Genomic DNA, 23,910 nt, shown 5'->3' on the forward strand with positions numbered 1-23,910 from the left:
TGTTTGTTCAAGTTGACATTACAAGAAATATGGTGTGTTTATTGTTTGTTTGTTTGTTTGTTTGTTTGTTTTTAAAACAGTCAATAGAAAAAATTCGGATTGAGATTATATCCCTAAGTCTCACGGATTCCCGAGTTGCAATGGATGACACAATACAGCGACTGTTTGTAGAATGCAGATTCTATAGTTTCCTTGCAGAAGAGACACCAGTGTCACTTCCTAAACCAAAAAGTGGACAGTGGGTTCACTACAATTATAGCAATGGTAAGTATGATATATTTGTGAACACCCTCATGTCTTCTATTAAACTCTGTCCTATAGAAAATGTTTAATGAATTCTGATTCCTTAACTCTCTTGATTACAGCAAAATTGGTAGATATTCCAGTTGTATCTGCCATTTCTAAATATTCTTTTAGAAAATAGCACAATTGCCATGTAAGATAGATAGATAGATATATAGATATAGGGGTTTATCTCTGCTGGTACATTCTCATAGCTGCTTTGAAATCAATGAAGTTATGACAACTTACATCAGCTGAGAATGCGTCTCATAAAATGTAAACAATTTAATTTATTGAAAATGGAAATACCTATAGAATACCAGAGACTAAATTATATTTATCATATTTTAAACAAAGTGTTTAACCATCATAGTACAAAAGAGGCAAAACCACCCAGAAAGTCATTAATCAATAGAATCACATAGAATTCCAACATCCAAACACAACTTTAATGAGAAATCATATAATTAGATGTGCCTATATCTTTGGAACACACAGCATTGTTTTAAGGATAGTCTTTGCCAAACAGGAAGTTATTACTGCTGTAGTAAAGGCTGCTAATATTTTGATTGTGAGTCTTGAATTCTCAGTGACTTCACATTATCTCAACCTTGAAACTTGTGAAGTGGTCTTAAATTTGAGTACTTGAAATCTTCTCTAATTAAAGTACATAGGAACAGGTCAACTGATGTGATAGTTTTGGCAAACTGGGGAGATACCTTCAAATCGAAATTAGATAACTCTCTTTTTGGAAACCAAAATATATAATCCGTATATAACCAATATATAATGGCCTTTATTAACAGGTATAAGAATGAGTGATCTTATGTGCTATAATCCCTAAAGCACACTAATAGGGCCCTTAGTATAGGAGGCCTACACTATTTTTAGAAGTGCTGATTCAGTAAAGTTGGACTGTTAGACTAACATCAGGTAGCAAATGAATAAAGAAATAAACATACTGGGTGAAATCCTGGCCTCATTGACGTCAATGGCAGAAATTCCTTTGACTTCAATGGGGCCAGGAACTGAATCACAATGGTGGTCTAAAGACGGGAAAAAACAAAAATGGTTTGGTGATATATGTAAAAAGATTAGCAGTAGGACAGTTCTTAAACTATTTATATTAATAATACTGCAATTTCTAATAATTTTTTGGTGAATGTCAATATTGGGTGTTTTTTCTTAAATCCTCAGGTCTGGAGTCATGTGATTATATGAGAGGGGACGGATAGCTTAGTGGTTGGAGCATTGGCCTACTTAAACCCAGGATTGTGAGTTCAGTCCTTCAGGGGGCCATTAGGGATCTGGGGCAAAATCAGTACTTGGTCCTGCTAGTGAAGGCAGGGGGCTGGACTCGATGACCTTTCAGGGTCCCTTCCAGTTCTATGAGATAGGTATATCTCAATATAAAAAAAAAAAAGTTTCTAATGTTTATGACTGTTAAACCCTAAAGGCCCAAACATCAGAATCCAGAAATTATTATTTTTAAAAATCTCATTGGTTTTTAAGTCAGTATCATGACTTTTGGTTGTGACTTGTGATTTTTGAATGATTGAGGTTGGCAGAAATACATTTAATTGTTTTTAACTTTACTAATCAAAACCTGGGATCTAACAACCCTGTTTTTCCAGTTGCTGTTGTAATGTAAAACTGTTTTCATAACTTAGAATATGCTAGCAAATAATTCTTTAGAAATACTTTTTGTCTTAATGGCTACAATGTTCTAATTTGCAGCACTTTTCCAAAATGGTTGATTTAGTCTCGCTCGTGTTTTACTTCGATAACTGGTCCTGTAATTTCTACTTAATACTGGCTTTGCATATAAGGGACAAGTCCTAATGAATTTGCTGTTTGATAATGTCAGTGAGGAAGCCAATAATCTAATAGTAATGAATTCTCTGTGTGTGTGTGTGTGTGTGTGTGTGTGTGTGTGTGTGTGTGTGTGTGTGTGTTTACTATAGCTTTAGTCCATCTCTTAGTCATCCCTAATTAGATTTGAGTATGTAGAATATTTGGGGTTAATTGAATATTTTCATTAATAAAAATGAGATTTACGTGCGGAGACAGAAATGTACTTTGAGCTTAGAGGCAAGCTAATAGTCTTCTAGATTTTGTATGAAAAAAACATAGTAAATCCACAAGTAATTTAAGAAATCATTAATTCTGGTAAATAAAACCTTATTGAGTTATTTTATTTATAACTGAAGCAGTGTTACGTTTTTGTTTTTTAAATGTTGTTATGTCTTAGCTGACATAGAATATCTGTTGGAATCTTTGGTTAATAAGGAACAGTTATTTTAATTATTTAACACTTACATCATCACCTTAACATTTGTGATTTCATTATGAGATAGCTGCAGACTAGCTTTACAATTAGTAAAAACAAATCTTGTAAAAGAATAATATCTTAGATAATCTCAGTTGATGAGTGCATGGAAGATCCAATCCACAAAATGAATTCCCCATTTCTAGGCAGAAGCAGGGTAGTGCCCCTATCGGTAATTCTCTGAAGCTTCCCATAAATGGAACTCTGCTGAACTCAGAGGACAGGGAGGGAAGCAAATCTCTTGGATTTTGGCGTGGAAATCTTGGCTGGAGGTAATACAGTTTAGCTGTCCTTTGGGACAGGCTCTGCAAGAAAATTTTCCTAAAAATCCATGAGTGCTTCCAAACTCTACAGCCCCCCAAAACCATCCGAGGTAAGGCAATAGTGCGAGGAAAACTTAAATCACCTCTTCTTCATCTCAGGCTTCTTCCTACAGTTTTTCTTTCACACGAGGGGGTGATCTGAGCCATAATAAGCAGTATATTCACATAGACTTTTCAATACAGGTGAAACATTTAGAATAAAATTAGAGTCTGCTAACTATATGAATGCCACGTCAAAGTACACATTTCAGAGTGAACCTAGCTTTTATTTCATACAGTCTGAATAATATGGGGAACATTTTGAGGATCCAGGTAAAGGCCACATTTTGTTCGACCTGGAATAAGTAGGTACATTGAGATTTGAATCTTAATTTCACCTAAAATTTATTTTCAGGACAATACAAAAGATCAAGTTTAGTTGACAAACATTGATAACAAGGAAACAGCATTTATATTTCATAGGGGTGGAAAATATTGCTATGAGAATGCTGAGAAGGCAAGAAAGTGGTAAGGAAATAAGATAAATGATAGCAGGTCTGAAGAATGTTATCTTTGCTTTATATAAACCTTCCAGGGAATTGACAATAGAATGGAAAAGATTAATGAAATCTTCCAAAGTTTTTATGAGACTTATACAGATCAGAAGCCTTTGTCTCTGAGGAGTGAAGAGCTGATTATGTGGACAAAATGGAGTTACGTTAGTAGATGAAGAGAATACAGAACTTCTGATTTCCTGGTTAATGGTGGGATACATTTTGGTTTCAAAATAAATTAATGAAGGGGCTGAACTCTAAGGGAAGATGGGTTCCTTGGTAAAATTCTGTAACAACATTAAGGCAATATCAGCCCTAATATTGGAAAGCACTCTTGATTATATAGTTCAAAGAGATGAACTACACACCAACACTAGATGAGGCACTGATTCCTCATAATTGTGATGGGACCCCTGTTTCAACATTTACAGTAAATACCTCTTCTTAGAGCGGTCTCAGCAAGTATTAAAGAACTTAAACACAATCTTCTGTATTGATATTATGGTAGCTATCTTGGAATGCACCATACCAGTAATCTTTAATGAGGTACAGGAGTTTCAAAATCTTTGTTTTTAGGGTTACTTTGGAACAAATTGAAAATTATCATTCTGGATACAAACTGCCATTAGTTAGTGTTAGATAGTCCTCCAACTATTGGACACAAATATGAGACACTGTGCACTTTGGAGCAGTGTTGTAATCCTGAGTTTTGAGCATTTGAAAACAGTTATTCACCACTGAGTCTAAAAACCAAAGTTTCTCATCACTATTCTTAGTCATTCTCCTCCCAGGCTTGCCTGGGTTTCGTAAGACACACCCTGTACATGCTAGATTATCCGTGTATGAGAAATGAATTCAGAATGTTCAGCTTTGAATATAGATTTTCATTATTATAGAATAGTTTCAGATTTAGAATTAGTAGATTTAGGAAACTTCAGCCAGGCCGGGAAGTCACTGGTAATCTGGCGACTGCTTTGAAGTTGTTTGGTTGTCCGCCTGCCTGCTGCCTCCCCATCAGTTCCTTCAGTGGTCCCTGGAGTTTTCAGCTGTGCAAATAGCACATGTGGGAAGGCATCGACACACCCAGAGGAATACCAGATGGCAGTGATAACTGATTTTGCTAACTGCCAGTATAAGTAGGCAGAGATGCTGAAGATGGAGGACTGAGGGGATTTAGGGGTCTGACAAACTGTGGTGACTCCTATAGACTATTGATCTTTTGCTTTCATTTAACCAGAGAATGCAAAAATGATGTGATTGCAGGAAGATTCCAGATCTCAATGATGTTGGCTGTTACCTGGAAGTAACTCATGCTAATAAGGATGCTTGTTTCTTTGCTCCTGCTGGAGAAGTGGGGATCAGGAAATGGATTTGGATTAATCCCAGCTCCACTGACCATGTTCATACAATTAACTGGGAACACTGGAGAGCCCAGGACTCTGTAAAGCATGCTCTTTGTAACAATTCTTCTCTTCATAAAGATGTGAGAAGCCCATCTGTGAGGAATTAGATTGAGCCTCCAAAGAACTCTTTGAACTTCTGGATCCCAATTCTCTCTATTCCCCAGTAGGATGCATAATTCCCATTGAAGTAAATGTTTGTTACTCATATCATGAGGAGTGGAAGGGGTAGAAATCAGGCACCCAAGAGTGTGTAAAGTGTAGACTCCTGTTAGCATGAGGTGAGGGATGAGAAATCCTTAATGTGAGATGGAGAGAGGAAGGAGTATTCCTGTGTGTATTTAATATGGTGTGATGAGAGAGAGGGTAAAGGGAGAATTCTTAGTGGTGGAGGGAGAGTAAGAGAGAGATTCCTTAAATAGGAAAAGGAGGAAAGCCATTTCTCTGTTCACATCTCCTTCACATGATCTTCCAAAAACACCCCCCATTGGGAAATAGTGGAGTGGTGAGTCCTGCAGTCATGAGTTCAGCAGGGGAACTAGGACTGTTCATGTGAATGGAATGGGAAAAAAAGGAAAAACATAATAGACATAATATCTGTCAAATACATAGAGATGGAACAGATTTAGGAGTTCCCAGCCAGCCTGACCCCTGGAAGTCAGTGGAGGCATGTTCCCTACAATATGATTTCCACTGCTTGAAATTGTTGGGTTTTAATTGTCCTTATCTGATGGAGTTTACACCATTTCCTTTGGAAGCTTGTTCCGCTTAAATATATCTTTTCAGGAAGTTTCTCAACTTGAAATCTTTCTTAATTTAATTCCTTTACTCCTATTTTCACCTTCATGCAGTGAATCTAAATAATTTCTTTTCTCCCTTGCTTTTTAAACCCTTCTAATTCTTGTAGACTGTTACTATGTCCTAAGAAAGAGCCCCCTTTCCAATGAAGGAGGTCCATGCCAGAAACCTTCATATGAAGTTTTCTAAAACCCTTTTTCTAATTTTCTTATCATGGTTTGATCTAGTGGAATTTTACTGCCATTCACTTTAGTGGTACAAAAAATTTAAGTGGTGGGTGTGTTTTTAAACTTAAGAAATATAGCTTTTTGTTAAATAAACCTCAGGCTGTGGATTTCCTCAATCCACTGGTCTAGATGCCTCTCTTATTGCGTGTTGTGTCAGGAGAGAATTAAATTACCGAGGCTGTCAGAAGGGACAAGCATTCTGCCATACATTATCATTATCACTGGCTTCTTGGGTGAAAGAAAATGCAGTAAATCCTCTCATATACAAAACAATAAAGACCACTGGCTTTTACAGTCATGACTGCCAGTACTGTTAAGAGAAAATGACAGCCATGTGACACACTTAGATGCTGCTTCTATCTTTTCTGACATTGTGCACATAAAGGTGGCAGTGACATGACATTAGATCACGAGTGTTTAAATTTAATTCTAGCTTTCATTGTTGCATTTCTTAGGAAGCACTGAGGAAGGAAACTTGTTTCTTCTCAGCTTTTTTTCTCTAAATGCCAAAAACAAGATTATTCTAATTTTAGTTTATAATGAATTATCATATTCATTTGGGGTTTTGGTTTGCTTTCCAGTGATTCACGTGGATAAGGTGAATAACTATGCAAGGAGAGAATTCCTAAAGTCTGTACTTCAAGAATCAGAGTTGAATACTGGCAGGTAAATATTGGTGGTGAAACACACCAGACAAAGTCTTTATAAATACATGCATACAGTCTGTGACATGGCATACCTTGTAACAATTTCTTGTTGAAGAAATATCTACGAGAAGTTGTTAGAACTTAGCACCAACTCAGGATAGCTTAAGCTTGATTTAACTTCCCAGTAGTATGTTATAACTGCATATTATAGTTGACTGCAATATAAAGCAGAGCTGGGGCTCTACTATAGTATTTTACATTTATGGTATGAGATATGCCTCCCAGTGACATGATGAATTGCATGTGTCACACTGGCTTGTCAGCCACCTAAACTTTGATGTGGTGACTTGCCTGTCCCTCACTGAGTGGTTTTTCATGTGCCTTGAAACAATGCAACCCTCTCTCACTGTTCGTAAAAACAATTTCCATTGTGTCACATTTTGTTCAGCACACAATGTTCTGGGAAAGTTAAGTAAATGAATATTATCAATGTTATATCTGTGACAGATTTAAAAGTGCATTTATGAATTAAGATAATATATTCATTGCTTGCTGATCTCCAAGTATTCTAGGGAGTGTAGGAAATCCACAGGATGTCCTTGAGTCCTGTATTTAGTCTAAAGCTGTGTATAAGTTCATGTAGCAGACTGCTGTTAGCTACATAAATGACAAAGTTTGAGCATAAATTAATTGTACCAGTGCTAACTGTAATTTACTATGTTTGTTCAGGTCCAAACTTCATTGGATGATAGCATACATATTATTTGTTTTTACTAAAAACAACCAAAAAACTCAACAATACTTATACTGTTTTCCAGGGCCGCCCGGGGGGGGGGGGGGGCAAGAGGGGCAATTTGCCCCGGGCTCCGCAGGGGCCCCCACGAGAGTTTTTGGGGGCCCCTGGAGCGGGGTCCTTCACTCGCTCGGGGGCCCCAGAAAACTCTTGCGGGGCCGGGCCCCAGAGCTTCTTCCGCTCCCGGTCTTCGCTGGTGGGGGAGTCCTTCCGCTCCGGGGCGGAAGGACCCCCCGCCATCGCATTACTGCCGAAGCGCAACCCGGTCTCCGGCGGCGGGGGGCCCTTCCGTTCAGGGACCCGCCACCAAAGTGCCCCGAAGACCCACGACGCCTGCAGATGCTCCACTGGAACCGCGGGACCAGCGGACCCTCCGCAGGCACGCCTGCGGGAGGTCCACCGGAGCCGCCTGCCGCCGATGGCCCCAGTCTCCCGGAATCCTCTGGGCGGTCCTGCTGTTTTCTTTCGGAAGCCAGCCATTACAAATTTGGAGGACCTATTGATGTGACGATCTGTGCCATTTACAGGATAGTGGAATGCTTGCTAATTGTATTTGGGTCATTTAATTATTTACACATTCACAGATACCCAGTGACATGTAAGGGCAGAGTTTAGTAATAAGATAGTTGTCTCTCTTCCTTCCATTTAACTTTAAAATTGAATTCCATCCCTTGGCCAGAAGACAATTTTTAATTAAATCATACAGAAAGCAGATCCCATAAGAGCATGGAACTATCACATCAAAAGCACTTTGACCTTCCAAAATACAAATAATTTTTCATTTCAACAAATAAGCAGAAGACTTCAGTTTTATCATGTAAATTAGCAAGTTGGAGAACACAGTATACCAGAGAATCCTACAGCACTGAAAACAGTCTTATTTTTTTCTACCAAGGGTACATTCAGTGAGGCAAATAACTATTTCATGTAGGCCAAATACAATAATTATGTTCATTTCAGACATTTGCCAAGCAGCATCTGAGCAATCTTGCAGAACAGCTCATAGCCACTATGAATAATGAAAAAAAGTAGAAATAGCAATGGCATTCTCACCATAACAAAAAACCCTTCTCTTTGTGCTTGCTTTCACTTACATTTATTTTGTGTTGGTGGAGCCCTGGACTATGGAGATATATGAATTCTGCACTGACTCAACATGAGGACAAGAGGCTTGCTACTAGTCCAGTCTCCTGTCCTGTTCCAACAATGTGACTGCTAGGAGAGGAAACCCATGGCATGATCCTCCCCAAACGCCACTGGTTTTGGACCTTGCTCATTTTAAAACTGGCTTAGCTGCTTCCCCAATATGTTTGCTATCACAAGGCCTTATGTAATAACATCTGGGCTTTTTTAGCTGAAACGGGAACTAAACTAATGCTTTAAAGTTCAGGAAATCAAATGATTATGGATATAAATATTAGTCAAAATTGGCTACACAATTTGGTCAGGGCAAACATTTTGGTGGTGTTATAAATCCAGTTCTATGACGGGAGTACAGATTCAGGTTTTGGTGGGGAGAGATCACTTTGTGCAGCTTTTCAAACCTTACCCTATCACATGCAACACTGATGAAGTGACATTGTAAGGACACTTAAATAATATGGTGATGGAGTGCTATATTAGAACCTCCATAAATATATGGCCAAGGTGGTACACACATCCAGTTTTGCTCTTCTGAGAGGAAAATCACGGTAATGAAAGCTCTTTGAGAGACGGAAAGAAATTCAGAAATCCTTAGGTCTTCATTAGAAGATGCACACACATTCTGGTAAAGATATTCTTGCATGTTAAATTAGTCTGATAAATAGTATATTTCCACTCTCATCCATTATCATTTTCTTAAAGAACAGTGTGTCTTTCTTTTAAAACTTTCCCTTTATTATTTTAGTAGTTTAGATTTAACACAGTACTGTACTGTGCTTTTTTGTTTGTTTGTTTTTGTTTAGTCTCTGCTGCTGCCTGATTGTGTACTTCTGGTTCCAAGTATGTGGTTGACCGGTCAGTTTGTAACTCTGGTGTTCGTAACTCAGGTTCTACGGTATTGGAAGCCAAATGCTGTTGCCATTGGTGTTTGATCTTCTGGATCACTTTAAAAGTTAAAGTACTCTCTCAAGCCACACCTACGATATAAATACAGGGATTAAATCCCATTAACATTGATATTTTCATAGATTTTTAATATAACATATTTGGTAATAAGCTGCAAAGCCAAACTTTTGTGATGTGACCAAATCTTATAATCATGGCAATAATTACAGTGCTACTGAAAATAATAAATTTCACATTGTATCTTTATGTTCCTTTGCTGGTCTATATTTACAGGTAAACAAATTCAATTTAACATGGCAGTTCATATATTCAAACGTGGATTTTTCTGGCTGTTCGTTAGAAAATAATGTTTTCAAATTAACTCAAGCTCCATTTTTCCTACTGTTCCACTTCTTCATGTAGAAAACTTGGTTCTTGAGGTTCATTTTGGTTCTATACTTAAATAAATGGCTTTATTGTCAGAAACTGCAGTGATGTTTGGCATTCCGTGTATGCCAGTCAACCAATAAGAAAATATGCAGCTAAATAGAATGCTTTACTATATTAATATATGACCAATAGGTAATCTGAGGACATGAGGCCATTCCTGGAATCGCATTTAGGTTAGCAATTGTGGAGTACCACACAATTTTCCTTCTTATGAGGCCCCACTAACTCTCTTCAGAAAACTCTTCATTTTTTATCAGGAAAAGACTTTGTCATTACACCATAGAACTCAGTCAGAAGACTCAAGTCTCCTGCATTTTCCCCATTTCCCCCAAAGGTAGCTAGCCAGTTAGACAGCGGCATAGACAGCTGCAGCGGCACAGGAGCCAGCAAACAGAACTGTGAACAGGGGAGTTTCAGTGGGAATTTGCAAGGGGAGTTTGCGGGGGAGACTAAGAGAGCTAGGCAGAGGAATAGACAGGCTAGTGAAGGGAGTGAGTGGTGATCTGCTGGTGTTCTGGTGCCCACTGGGGGTTTGTTTTGCTGTGAGTGGTAGTAGTTTGGTTTGTGGGAAGGCTATGACCGATACAGAGGCAGCGGTGGAAGACACAATTAAGATGACTGGATGTGGAAGCTGTGGCATGTACATGATTCTGGAGGGGGTACCTGATAAGGGTTTTGTCTGCATGAAGTGCCGCCTGATAGAGCTGATTGGAAGAAAAGATCTGAGGATTGGAGAGTCAGGTGGAAACTCTGGCTGAGTTTAGAAGGGGGTTCGAGCAGATGATGGAGCAAAGACATGAGGAGGCTGAAGGGGAAAGCTCAGACTTGCAGATGGAAGCAGGACCAAAGAATTCTAAGGGGAGACTGCTGGGTGAGGAAAGTGGACAGTGGAAGCATGTGACTAAGAGAACCAGGCAGAGGAAAAGATGGGCTAATGAAGGAGAAATAGAGCTCAGGAACAGGTTTGCAGAGTTGGAAAATGAAGAAGAGGCACAAGAGGTGAGAGGGCAAGGAAGAAGAGAAGAGCAGCTAGTCCTACAGGAAGAGAGGAAGAGTCAATGGAGATAACACCAAATATGAGCCCCAGGAGGATATGGGATGGGTTGCAGAGGATTGCAAGGGACAATAGAAATAGAAAGGACTTGCAGCCAGAGGGAACAGGGGATAGACCGGAGAATCGGACTATCACCAGGGAAAGGCAGGTCTACGTGATTGGGGACTCCTTACTGAGAAGAATAGACAGGCCTGTAACTAGAGCTGATTCAGAGAACAGAAGAGTGTGCTGTCTGCCATGTGCTAAGATACAGGATGTGGACCTGAGGCTGAAAAGGATCCTAATGGGAGCGGGAAAGAATCCACTGATTGTCCTTCATGTGGGAACAAATGATACAGCTAGATTCTCACTGGAATGTATCAAGGGAGACCTTGCCAGGCTGGGGAAGATGCTTAAGGAAATTGAGACTCAGGTGATCTTCTGTGGGATTCGCCCTGTTTCTAGAGAAGGACAACAAAGGTGTGACAAGATTATGGCGATCTCTTGATCGCCCAGGCAGTGGTGCTATAAGGAGGGCTTTGGGATGTATGGCCACTGGGAAGCATTCATGGATAGAGGACTGTTCTCTCAGGATGGACTTCACCTTAGTAAGGAGGGAAATAGATTTCTAGGGTGAAGGCTGGCACAACTGATTAAGAGAGCTTTAAACTAGGAATGTGGAGGAGATGGTTAAGAGATGTCCAGGTAATCTCCACGTCGGAATTTAACATTGAGAGGGAGGAAAACGAAGTAAGAAAGGATACAGCCATGGGTAGGAGAATGGACATAAAGAGGAAGGGTAGTGTAGATACTAGTCTAATAGGTGATCTGGTGGTAGAATGTCTGTGCCTAAAGTCACAGGTAAAGAATGTCAGTGAAGCCAAATGGCAAAAATAAAACATGTTTGTACACTAATGCGAGGAGCCTAGGTAACAAAATGGAGGAACTAGAGCGACTGGTGCAGGAAGTGAAACCAGATATTATAGGGATAACAGAAACATGGTGGAATAGTAGTCATGACTAGAGTACAGATATTGAAAGCTATGTGCTGTTTAGGAAAGACAAAAATAAAGGCAAAGGTGATGGAGAAGCATTGTATATCAATGATGAGGTAGATTGTAAAGAAATAAGAAGTGATGGAATGGGTAAGACAGAATCGGTCTGGGCAAAAATCACATTGGGAAAGAAAACTACTAGAGCCTTCCCTGAGATAGTGCTTGGGGTGTGCTACAGACCGCCAGGATCCAATTTGGATATGGATAGAGACCTCTTTAATGTTTTTAATGAACTAAACACTAATGTGTGATCATAGGAGACTTTAACTTCCCAGATATAGACTGGAGGACAAGTGCTAGTAATAATAATAGGTCTCAGATTTTCCTGGATGTGATAGCTGATGGATTCCTTCACCAAGTAGTTGAAGAACCAACAAGAGAGGATGCCATTTTAGATTTAGTTTTGGTGAGTAGTGAGGACCTCATAGAAGAAATGGTTATAAGGAACAACCTTGGTTCGAGCTAATTTAGTTCAAACTAAATGGAAGGATAAACAAAAAGAGATCTGGGACTAGGGTTTTTTATTTCAAAAGGGCTAACTTTAAAGAATTAAGGAAATTAGTTAGGGAAATGGATTGGACTGAAGAACTTATGGATCTAAAGGTGGAGGAGGCCTGGAATTACTTCAAGTCAAAGTTGCAGAAACTATCAGAAGCCTGCATCCCAAGAAAGAGGAAAAAATTCATAGGCAGGAGTTGTAGACCACGCAGGATGAGCAAGCATCTCAGAGAGGTGATTAAGAAAAAGCAGAAAGCCTACAAGGAGTGGAAGATGGGAGGGATCAGCAAGGAAAGCTGCCTTCTTCTTCGAGTGCTTGCTCATATCCATTCCAGTAGGTGTGCGCACGCCGCGTGCACGTTCGTCGGAGACTTTTACCCTAGCGACACTCAGTGGGCCGGCAGGGCGTCCCCTGGAGTGGCGCCGCTATGGCGCCGGTTAAATACCCCTGCTGGCCCGCCGCTCCTCAGTTCCTTCTTACCGCCTGTGTCGGACGTTGGAACTGTGGAGCGCAGCGTGCTGTCCTCCACCTACCTAGCGATTCACTCATCTTTCTTATTGTATATAGCTCGAACCTCCCTCCAGGCCTCGCTAGATGCCGCTGATTCGGCAGCTAAAACAGTCGCCTCAGGGATCGCCATGAGGCGCATATCGTGGTTGCAGGCGTCCGGTCTGCCACCAGAGCTGCAATACACTATTCAGGACCTGCCATTTGATGGTCAGGGCCTGTTCTCCCAAAAGACAGATCCGCGCCTCCAAAGTTTGAAGGATAACCGCGTGATCATGCGGTCCCTCGGCATGCATACGCCACAGACCCAGAGGCGACCTTTCCGCCCTCAACCTCAGCGTCACTATCCCCCGCCTCGGCCAAGACAGGACTTCTCCAGAAGGAGAGGCTGTAACTCCCGCAGACACCAAGACAGGACTTCTCCAGAAGGAGAGGCTGTAACTCCCGCAGACGCCAATCGGGCCCGCAAGGGGGTAACAACTCCAGACCCGCCAAACCACCGGCGGGACCGAAGCCAAACTTTTGAGGGTGCGCTCGAGAGCACTGTACCAATTACCTCCCAGGATCCTTTTCAGTTCACCAACCGCTTTGCCGCATTCTTCCCTGCATGGTCCCAGATAACATCGGACCGATGGGTTCTCAGCACGGTCGAGTGGGGTTACCACCTTCAGTTTATTTCGTCCCCTCCTTCCCACCCTCCCTCCCCGTCCCTCTTCAGGGACCCCTCTCACGAGCAACTCCTTCTGCAGGAGGTTTCGAAGCTCCTTGCATTGGGAGCTATAGAGGAGGTTCCGGAGCACCTAAGGGAAGAGGGTTCTATTCCAGGTACTTCCTAATTCCCAAGGCGAAAGGGGGCCTCCGGCCCATCCTGGACCTGCGAGCTCTGAACAAGTTCATCACGAAGTTCAAGTTCCACATGGTATCCCTGGGAAACATTATACCCTCCTTGGATCCCGGAGATTGGTATGCTGCTCTCGACATGAGGGACGCATATTTTCATATTGCGATTTACCCCCCACACAGAAGGTTCCTTCGCTTCGTGATAAACCGCCACCTCTACCAATTTGCGGTCCTTCCCTTTGCCCTCTCCTCGGCCCCTCGAGTATTTACAAAGTGTATGGCAGTAGTCGCCGCCTACCTCTGCCGCCATCGAGTTCACGTTTTCCCGTATCTCGACGACTGGCTTATTCGACGGACCTCCGAGGCTCAGGTTGCCACACACGTAAGTGTCATCAAGGACCTATTTTCCCATCTAGGTCTGATCCTCAACCTAGACAAGTCCATTCTGCTTCCTGCGCAGAGGATAGAATTCATCGGGGCCATGCTGGACTCCAATCTGGCAACGGCCAGTCTACCTCCACAGAGGTTCCAGGCTATAGTCTCTCTCATCCAGAGGCTACAAGCCTTCCCAACAACCTCTGTCCGTGCCACCCTCATCCTACTCAGCCACATGGCAGCGTGCACTTTCGTGACAAAGCACGCAAGACTACGCATGCGCCCTCTCCAGACTTGGCTTGCCTCGGTTTATCGTTCGCGCAGGGATGCCCTGGACATGGTAATCACAGTCCCAGCAAAAACCCTGGACTCCCTCAACTGGTGGCTGACACCTTCCCTGGTGTGTGCCGGTCGCCCGTTCCACCCACCACAGCCTTCGGTGTCGTTAACGACGGACGCTTCATCCCTGGGCTGGGGTGCACACTTAGGGCACCTTCACACCCAGGGCCTTTGGTCCTCGCAAGAGTTGGCGCTGCATATCAATGTTCGTGAACTGAGAGCGGTCCGCTTGGCATGCCAAGCCTTCCAACACCATCTACAGGGCCGTTGTGTTGCGATTTTCACGGACGACACAACGGCCATGTATTACATAAACAAACAGGGGGGCACACGGTCTTCTCCCCTTTGCCAAGAGGCGATGCGACTGTGGGACTTCTGTATAGCCCGCTCGATAGACCTCGTAGCCTCCTTCCTTCCGGGAGTTCAGAACTCTCTCGCAGATCGCCTGAGCAGATCCTTCCTGTCCCACGAATGGTCCATCCATCTGGACATTCTCCTTTCTGTATTCCGGAAGTGGGGCTTTCCCCAAATAGACCTATTTGCCTCCAGGGAAAACAGGAAATGCCAGGTATTCTGCTCCCTTCAAGGCCGTTCCCGGGGCTCTCTCTCGGACGCATTCCTGATCCCCTGGAAGGGACGTCTTCTCTATGCCTTTCCACCCTTTCCCCTAGTACACAGAGTCCTGCTCAAGCTCCGCAGGGACAAGGCCAGACTGATACTGATAGCCCCCGCATGGCCGAGGCAACACTAGTATCCCATGTTGCTCGATCTATCCCTAACGACTCCGATACCACTGCCACTCTGCCTGGATCTTATAACGCAGGACTTCGGCAGGCTTCACCATCCAGACCTGCAGTCCCTTCACCTGACGGCGTGGCTACTGTCTGGCTGAACCAATCTGAGCTCCGCTGCTCTGCCCAGGTCCAACAGGTCCTTTTGGGAAGCAGGAAACCCTCCACGAGGACGACATACCTCGCCAAGTGGAAGCGGTTTTCTCTTTGGTGTGCACAATGTTCCCTAGTTCCAGAGGCCGTTTCGATCCCTCTTATCCTGGAATACTTGTGGTATCTCAAGGAACAAGGTTTGGCACTCTCGTCAATAAGGGTGCATTTAGCCGCCATCTCCACCTTCCATCAAAGGGAGGCGAACAGTTCCACCTTCTCTCACCCGATGGTTTCGAGATTCCTTAAGGGCTTGGAGCGCCTATACCCACCGGTTAAGCCTCTTTCCCCTACCTGGGATCTCAACCTTGTTCTGGCTTGGCTCACAGCCCCAACCCTTTGAGCCCTTGGCCTCTTGCTCGTTGCTGTACCTGTCCTGGAAGACGGCCTTCCTGGTGGCTATCACTTCGGCCAGGCAGGTTTCGGAGCTCCATGCTTTGATGGCGGACCCCCCGTAAACAATCTTCCACAAAGACAAGGTGCAGCTACGCCCGCATCCGGCTTTTCTCCCCAAGGTGGTCTCGGCCTTCCACATTAATCAGGATATCTTCCTCCCGGTCTTCTTCCCGAAGCCGCACGCATCAAGCAGGGACCAACAGCTTCACACCCTGGATGTCCATCGAGCCCTCACCTTTTACATCCAAAGAACAAAGCCCTTCAGGCGCTCGCCCCAGTTATTTATAGCGGTGGCGGAGCGTATGAAAGGTATGCCTGTATCAGCTCAGAGGCTCTCATCATGGGTAACATCCTGTATCTGGACGTGCTACGACTTGGCCCACATCCCGATTGGCCGTCTTACCGCCCACTCTACTCGGGCTCAAGCCTCATCAGCCGCCTTCCTGGCACACATCCCCATCCAGGAGATATGCCGCGCAGCTACCTGATCATCAGTGCATACGTTCACTTCTCACTATGCGGTCGTGGCCCAATCAAGAGACGATGCCGTCTTTGGCTCAGCGGTTCTGCACTCCGCAGCGTCTCACTCCGACCCCACCGCCTAGGTAAGGCTTGGGAATCACCTACTGGAATGGATATGAGCAAGCACTCGAAGAAGAAAAGATGGTTACTCACCTTTGCAACTGTTGTTCTTCGAGATGTGTTGCTCATATCCATTCCACACCCGCCTTCCTTCCCCACTGTCGGAGTAGCCAGCAAGAAGGAACTGAGGAGCGGCGGGCCGGCAGGGGTATATAACCGGCGCCATAGCGGCGCCACTCCAGGGGGCGCCCTGCTGGCCCACCGAGTGTTGCTAGGGTAAAAGTCTCCGACGAACGTGCACGCGGCGCACGCACACCTACTGGAATGGATATGAGCAACACATCTCGAAGAACAACAGTTACAAAGGTGAGTAACCATCTTTTATTGAGGTCAGAACATGTAGGGATAAAGTGAGAAAGGCCAAAAGCCATGTAGAGTTGGACCTTGCAAAGGGAATTAAAACTAATAGTAAAAGGTTCTATAGTCATATAAATAAGAAAACAAAGAAAGAAGAAGTGGGACTGCTAAACACTGAGGATGGAGTGGAGGTTAAGGATCATCTAGACATGTCCCAATATCTAAACAAATACTTTGCCTCAGTCTTTAATAAGAATAATGAGGAACTTAGGGATAATGGAAGGATGAGAAATGGGAATGAGAATATGGAGATAGGTATTACCACATCTGAGGTAGAAGCCAGACTCGAACAGCTTAATGGGATTAAATTGGGGGGCCCAGATAATCTTCATCCAAGAATATTAAAGGAACTGGTACATGAAATTGCTAGCCCATTAACAAGAATTTTTAATGAATCACTAAATTCAAGGGTTGTAGTGTACGACTGGAGTATTGCTAACATAGTTCCTATTTTTAAGAAAGGGAAAAAAAATGTGATCCGAGTAACTATAGGCCTGATAGTTTGACATCGGTAGTATTCAAGATCTTGGAAAATATTTTGAAGGAGAAAGTAATTAAGGACATTGAGGTCAATGGTAATTGGGACAAATACAACATGGTTTTACAAAAGATAGATCGTGCCAAACCAACCTGATCTCCTTCTTTGAGAAGGCAATAGATTTTTTAGACAAAGGAAACACAATGGATCTAATTTACCTCGATTTCAGTAAATTATTTGATACGGTTCCGCATGGAGAATTATTAGCTAAATTGGAAAGGATGGGGATCAATATGAAAATTGAAAGGTGGATAAGGAACTAGTTGAAGGGGAGACTACAACAGGTCATACTGAAAGGTGAACTGTCAGGCTGGAAGGAGGGTACTAGTGGAGTTCCTCATGGATCGTTTTGGACCAGTCTTATGTAATCTTTTTATTACTGAGCTTGGCACAAAAAGTGGGAATGTGCTAATAAAGTTTGCAGATGACACATAGCTGAGAGGTATTGCTAATACAGAGAAGAACGGGGATATCATACAGGAAGATCTGGATGACCTTGTAAACTGGAGTAATAGTAATAGGATGAAATTTAATAGTGAAAAGTACAAGGTCATGGATTTAGGGTTTAATAACAAGAATTTTGGTTATAAATTGAGGATACATCAGTTGGAAGTAACAGAGGAGGAGAAGGACCTTGGAGTATTGGTTGATCTCAGGATGACTATATGGCCGTTAAAAAAGCTAAAGTGGTCTTGGGATGCATCAGGCGAGGTATTTCCAGTAAAGATAAGGAGGTGTTAGTACCGTTATACAAAGCACTGGTGAGACCTCATCTGGAATATTGTGTGCAGTTCTGGTCTCCCATGTTTAAGAAGGATGAATTCAAACTTGAACAGGTACAGAGAAGGGCTACTAGAATGATCTGAGGAATGAAAAACCTGTCTTATGAAAGGAGACTCAAAGAGCTTGGCTTGTTTAGCCTAACCAAAAGAAGGCTGAGGGGAGATATGCTTGCTCTTTATAAATATATCAGAGGGATAAATATCAGGGAGGGAGAGGAATTATTTAAGCTTAGTACCAATGTGGACACAAGAACAAATGGATATAAACTGGACAATAGGAAGTTTAGACTTGAAATTAGACGAAGGTTTCTAACCATTAGAGGGGTGAAGTTCTGGAGTAGTGGGGGCAAAAGACATATCTGGCTTCAAGACTAAGCGATAAGTTTATGGAGGGGATGGTCTGATAGGATAGCCTAATTTTGACAATTAATTCATCTTTGATTATTAGCAGGTAAATATGCCCAATGGTCTGTGATGGGATGTTAGATGAGGTGGGATCTGCGTAACTACAGAGAATTCTTTCCTGGGTGCTGGCTAGGGAGTCTTGCGCACATGCTCAGGGTTTAACTGATGGCCATATTTGGGGTCGGGAAGGAATTTTCCTCCAGGGCAGATTGGCAGATGTGTTCTGCTCGATAACGATTCAGAGCCGACCAACGCATTTCATTTTCATTGTCTTATTCAGATGCCACCAACAGAAGGTTGATGTTCTTTTTTTGGTGGTTCAGGTTCTGTAGTTTCCACATCAAAGTGTTGCTCTTTTAAGACTTCTGAAAGCATACTCTGCACCTCATCCCTCTCAGGTTTTGGAAGGCACTTCAGATTCTTACATCTTGGGTTCAGTGCTATAGCTATCTTTAGAAATTTTACATTGGTATCTTCTTTGTGTTTTGTCAAATTTGCAGTGAAAGTATTCTTAAAACAAACAACATGTGGTGGGTCATCATCCGAGACTACTATAACATAAAATATATGGCAGAATGTGGGTAAAACAGTAGGAGACACACTATTCTCCCCCAAGGAGTTCAGTCATAAATTTAATTAACGCATTACTTTTTTAACAAGCGTCATCAGCATGGAAGCATGTCCTCTGAAATGATGGCCAAATCATGAAGAGGCATATGAATCTTTAGTGTATCTGGCATGTAAATATCTTGCGACGCCAGCTACAACAGTGCCATGCAAATACCTGTTCTCACTTTCTGGTGACATTGTAATTAAGAAGTGTGCAGCATTATCTCCCTTAAATGTAAACAAACTTGTTTGTCTTAGCGATTGCCTGAACAAGAAGTAGGACTGAGTGGACTTGTAGGCTCTAAAGTTTTACATGGTTTTGTTTTTGAGTGCAGTTATGTAACCAGTAAACTACATTTGTAAGTTGCACTTTTAAGATAAAGAGATTGCACTTACAGCACTTGCCTGAGGTGAATTGAAAAATACTATTTCTTTTGTTTATCATTTTACAGTGCAATTGTTTGTAATAAAAAAATACAAAATGAGCACTGTACACTTTGTATTCTGTGTTGTAATTGAAATCCACCTCTGCCATGAAGTCTTCAAATCAATCAACAGTGATTAAGTAGCTGACACCTATTGATCACAGACCATTACAATTACAATAATTGTCATATCGTTACCTTTTTTCTCTTCCCACTACCCCCACACCCCAAAAACCTTTGTCTGTAAGTTGTCTCTACCTGTTGTCTCTTGTCTTGAATGCAGAATGTAAGCTCTTTGGGGCAAGAACTATCTTTTTCTCACAGATGTGTATAGTGCTTAGCACTGTGGAGTTGGGTCTTGGAACAATAATTAATAATGTATTAATTTCCTCTTGCTGCCAATAGTAGTCCTGTATATGGAGTACTCCCTGTTTAAAGAAATTCTGTTGAAAATTCCTTTATCCCTCTATTCCCTTGGAATTTTTATAAAATATTTCTCAGTGGTACCTTTGATAAGGTGGCAACCTCTTTGCCTACCCTGTTAGGAGGTAGTGGACTCTGCCTGGAAATGCCGACTGGTTGCTGCTGACTCATTGGTAGTACTGCAGATTAGCCTACTAAACCACAGAAAGGGAATGTAGGGAGTGGTTCTCTGAGCAGAGGGAACTAGAGTCTGTGAGAGAGAACCTAGAGCAGTGGTTCTCAGACTTTTGTACTGGTGACCCCTTTCACTTAGCAAGCCTCTGAGTGTGACCGCCACCCTCCCTTATAAATTAAAATAACTTTTTTTATATATTTAACACCATTATAAATGCTGGAGACAAAGCAGGGTTTGGGTTGGAGACTGACAGCTCACGACCCCCATTTAATAACCTCGCCACCTCCTGTTTGAGAACGCTTGACCTAGAGGAAAACACTAGGAACACTCTCACATGGATAAGAAATCTTACCGATATATTGTGTTTTTGCTATTTTAACTGCCAATAAAAAAGAACCCTACAAAGGTTGAGTTTGGCCACTGTGTATTCTGTGCCACAGTGATGTAATGACTGTGCTGGTTCACAATTCCCTCCTCTGTCTTCACCATCCCAATCACATAACTGATTTCTCAAAGTTTTTGAGTAACCATAGTTGCTGAATCACTTCGGCTGCATTCTGTACTTTTAAGAATAAGTGCACAGTATTCCAAACACGCCTTTGTCTTTTAGAGAGTTTAAATAGTTTTCTTTGACATTCATTTGATACATTCTCTTTTGTATCCAAGAATTATTTCCATTTTTGCTTTTTTTTTTTTTTATTTATTTGCTTCTGTTGCTTTGTTCTATACCAAAGATTTTAGAGTTGTATCCATCATAATCTGCCAGATCTTCTGCCTTCTTAATTTAGTTTCTGAGGTATTTTTCTTTTTTGTCCCCCCCTTTTTTCTTATTTTCTTATGTTTGTTGTTAGCTAAAAACAGGTGTTTAAGTAAATGAACTAAATATTTATTAGTTATAGCAGCAAAAATACAACACTATAAAAGCATGTTGCAGTGGTTGCTAATATTGTTAAGGGCTTTTAGGAGGATTTGTTTATTTTTTGTTTAAGGTATCATTTCTTGTGGGCCTGAATTTCGTGTAAGTTGATTTTCTCATTTTGGATCATGGTTATTGAACAAAATTTTACGTGGTAAAGTTTACAAGGATTCATGGTTTAAACAACTTTGCCAAGATATATCAAAAGAGTAGTTAGCTCTGAATTCCTGTCATTTGGTCAGTCCCAGTGTTTTTGGCCGTTGCACAAGCCACTAATTGAAGTCAGCTCCAACAGAACACTACAATTATATGTTTAGAAGGAAAGTAATACTTGGATGCAGTGACTGAAATTTAAGTTTGCAGAAGATATGCAAATATTTTGTATAGCTGCTGTGCTTAGACATTAGGGATGAGCAAGTATTCCCTTATTTGGATTGGATAAAAATTGTGTTCAGAGGTCTTACCAAATACACTATATTTAGATATTTTTTTAAAACATACAGTGGGTACACAGTAATGGGGATAAAATATTAGCTATATTTGGCAGGGGGATGAGGGCAGCAGCATGAGAGCAGAGGGAAAAGAAGGGAAATTAAGATTTTTTTTCTTTTATGGATGTTGATAATGGGACATGGCAAAAAGACAGGGATGACTGGGTAGGGCCAGGACCGGCTCTAGGCACGTGCTTGGGGCGGAACTATTCCAGGGACGGTACTCCGGTCACCCCCACCCCACCCCTTTTTTTATTTTTTTTTCCATTTGGCAGTTGTGCTCTCAGAGGGGTTTTTTTTTTTTTTTGCTTGGGGCAGCAAAAAACCTAGAGCCAGCTCTGGGTAGGGCACAGCAAAAGGAAACAGAATAGGGAAAAAGTTTGGCAGGTATGTATCAAGTATTCAGTGCATTCAGCTGCAACAGCGTGAGGACAGGTAAAGAGAAGATCAGAACGGATTTTTTTTTTCTATTTAAATTGTAATAAGTGTCTTTGTACCCTTATGAAATTATCATAGCATTATTGATTAAGACAAGAACCACTCTTTACTGACCATGGTAACTAACGAAGGACTCAGATTAATGAATGCCGGAAATCCATATGGAGATGCACTTGCTGTGTATTTATACATGATTACTGGATTTAGTTATTACTCAGCTTTGAACACCAAATACATAACACTCCATTACAGAGATGTTCTTCTGGGGCAGCAGGCTTTGGATTCTAGCTTTTGTTGTTGTTTTGGAACAAGAAATAGTGGTGTTTTTCTTAGCTAGAATATTCTCTTCTAGTAACTATTACAGATGAAATTCCCAAATATCTTACAGCTGAATATTTTGCAGTTGATTTACTACTTCACTGAATATGGCTAGTATTTCTGCTATCTGGCTGATTTATTATTTGGTTTGCCCAGCCCCTATAGCTCTACCATCTATTTATCATGATTCAGTATAATGCCAAGAGAATGTGACCTTTGCATTTTGTTGTGTGGCTAAAGTTTATTATGTGCTTAAGTAAAGCAGCAGATCGTCTGCTTGATGGCTTTCTGTAGTACAGAAAGATTTAACCAGCAAAATTCAGATGATATTTAATGAATCATTTTCAGCCTGAAGGATACTTATGCCTGTTAAGATTAAAAACATAACATGGAAATTGATTATTCCAGGTTCCCCCTCCACCTGAAGACAAAGTTTATTTGCCATTTCAAACAAATTGCAAATAAAGGTCATCACAGTAAAAAGCACAATAGTGCTTTACGTTTTCAAAGCATTATACATACATGAGTGCTCATAAAAAGCTCTGAGAGTTATATGGGAATAATCACTTCTGTACCTCAGTTTCCTAATTTATAAAATGGTGAAGTGATTGAACAATATGAGCTAAGAATCTAGAAGTTCCTGGTTCTGAGAGCTATGTTCAGTCCTGTAGGCAATTCTGCCTCTCTCAATATATTACCATGTGAACAACAATTGGGTGTCACCTTATGAAAACGGGATCTCAACTTGGAGTCACAAATGACCAGTCCTTCCCGTATTGCTAATTGGAGCAGGAGAGGCATATCTCAGCCAGCTGGGAAGGCAGTGGAGGTGTATCTGAATGATGTGCTATGAAAAATTGAGTTCTGCTATGGAAAGTGTTGAGAAGCACTAATCAAAAGCAGTAGCTTTCAACCTTTCCAGACTACTGTACCCCTTTCAGGAGTCTGCTTTATCTTGGATATCCCAAGTTTCACCTCACTTAAAAACTACTTGCTTACAAAATGAGACATAAAAATACAAATACAGAAGCACACTATTACTGAAAAATTGCTTACTTTCTCATTTTTACGATATGCATATAAAATAAATAAATTGGAATATAAATATTATACTTCCATTTCAGTCTATAATATATAGAGCAATATAACCAAGTTGTATGAAATTTTAGTTTGTACTGAGTTTGCTAATGCTTTTTATGTAACCTGTTGTAAAACTAGGCAAAATATCTAGATGAGTTGATGTACCCTTGGAATACCTCTGCATACCCCCTGGACTACGTGTACTCCTGGTTGAGAACCACTGATCAAAAGTTGTTTTATATGCTAAATTGGGAATTTCTAGATATGCTCTGTCTTTATATTTGTTTGTTTTTATTGTCTGGATTTAGTCCCCAAGTGATTGGGTGTTATGGATCATTTCAAGAGTGAGAATTTTTGTTTGTTTCTCAGCATACGATTTACAGTGGTTAGTGACCCTCCAGAAGATGAACAAGATCTTGAGTGTGAAGACATTGGCTTTGCTTACGTCAGTCTAACGGAGATATTTCAGAAAGAAAAAGACATAATTGAGCAAGATATTGATGGTAAGTTTAGCAG

The 23,910-nt window shown here is 41.6% G+C and overlaps 1 protein-coding gene across 1 annotated transcript in view; it reads left to right on the plus strand.

Moving 5' to 3' along the window:
- RPGRIP1L (RPGRIP1 like) overlaps positions 1–23,910 on the plus strand; it is a 121,320-nt gene that overhangs the window by 93,988 nt on the left and 3,422 nt on the right. The window contains 3 exon segments of the mRNA XM_030582218.1: positions 81–264; positions 6,474–6,558; positions 23,764–23,897. Coding sequence (XP_030438078.1) covers positions 81–264; positions 6,474–6,558; positions 23,764–23,897 — 403 coding nt within the window.

Source organism: Gopherus evgoodei, chromosome 12, assembly GCF_007399415.2.
Source record: "Gopherus evgoodei ecotype Sinaloan lineage chromosome 12, rGopEvg1_v1.p, whole genome shotgun sequence".
NCBI classification, from domain to species: Eukaryota; Metazoa; Chordata; order Testudines; family Testudinidae; genus Gopherus; species Gopherus evgoodei.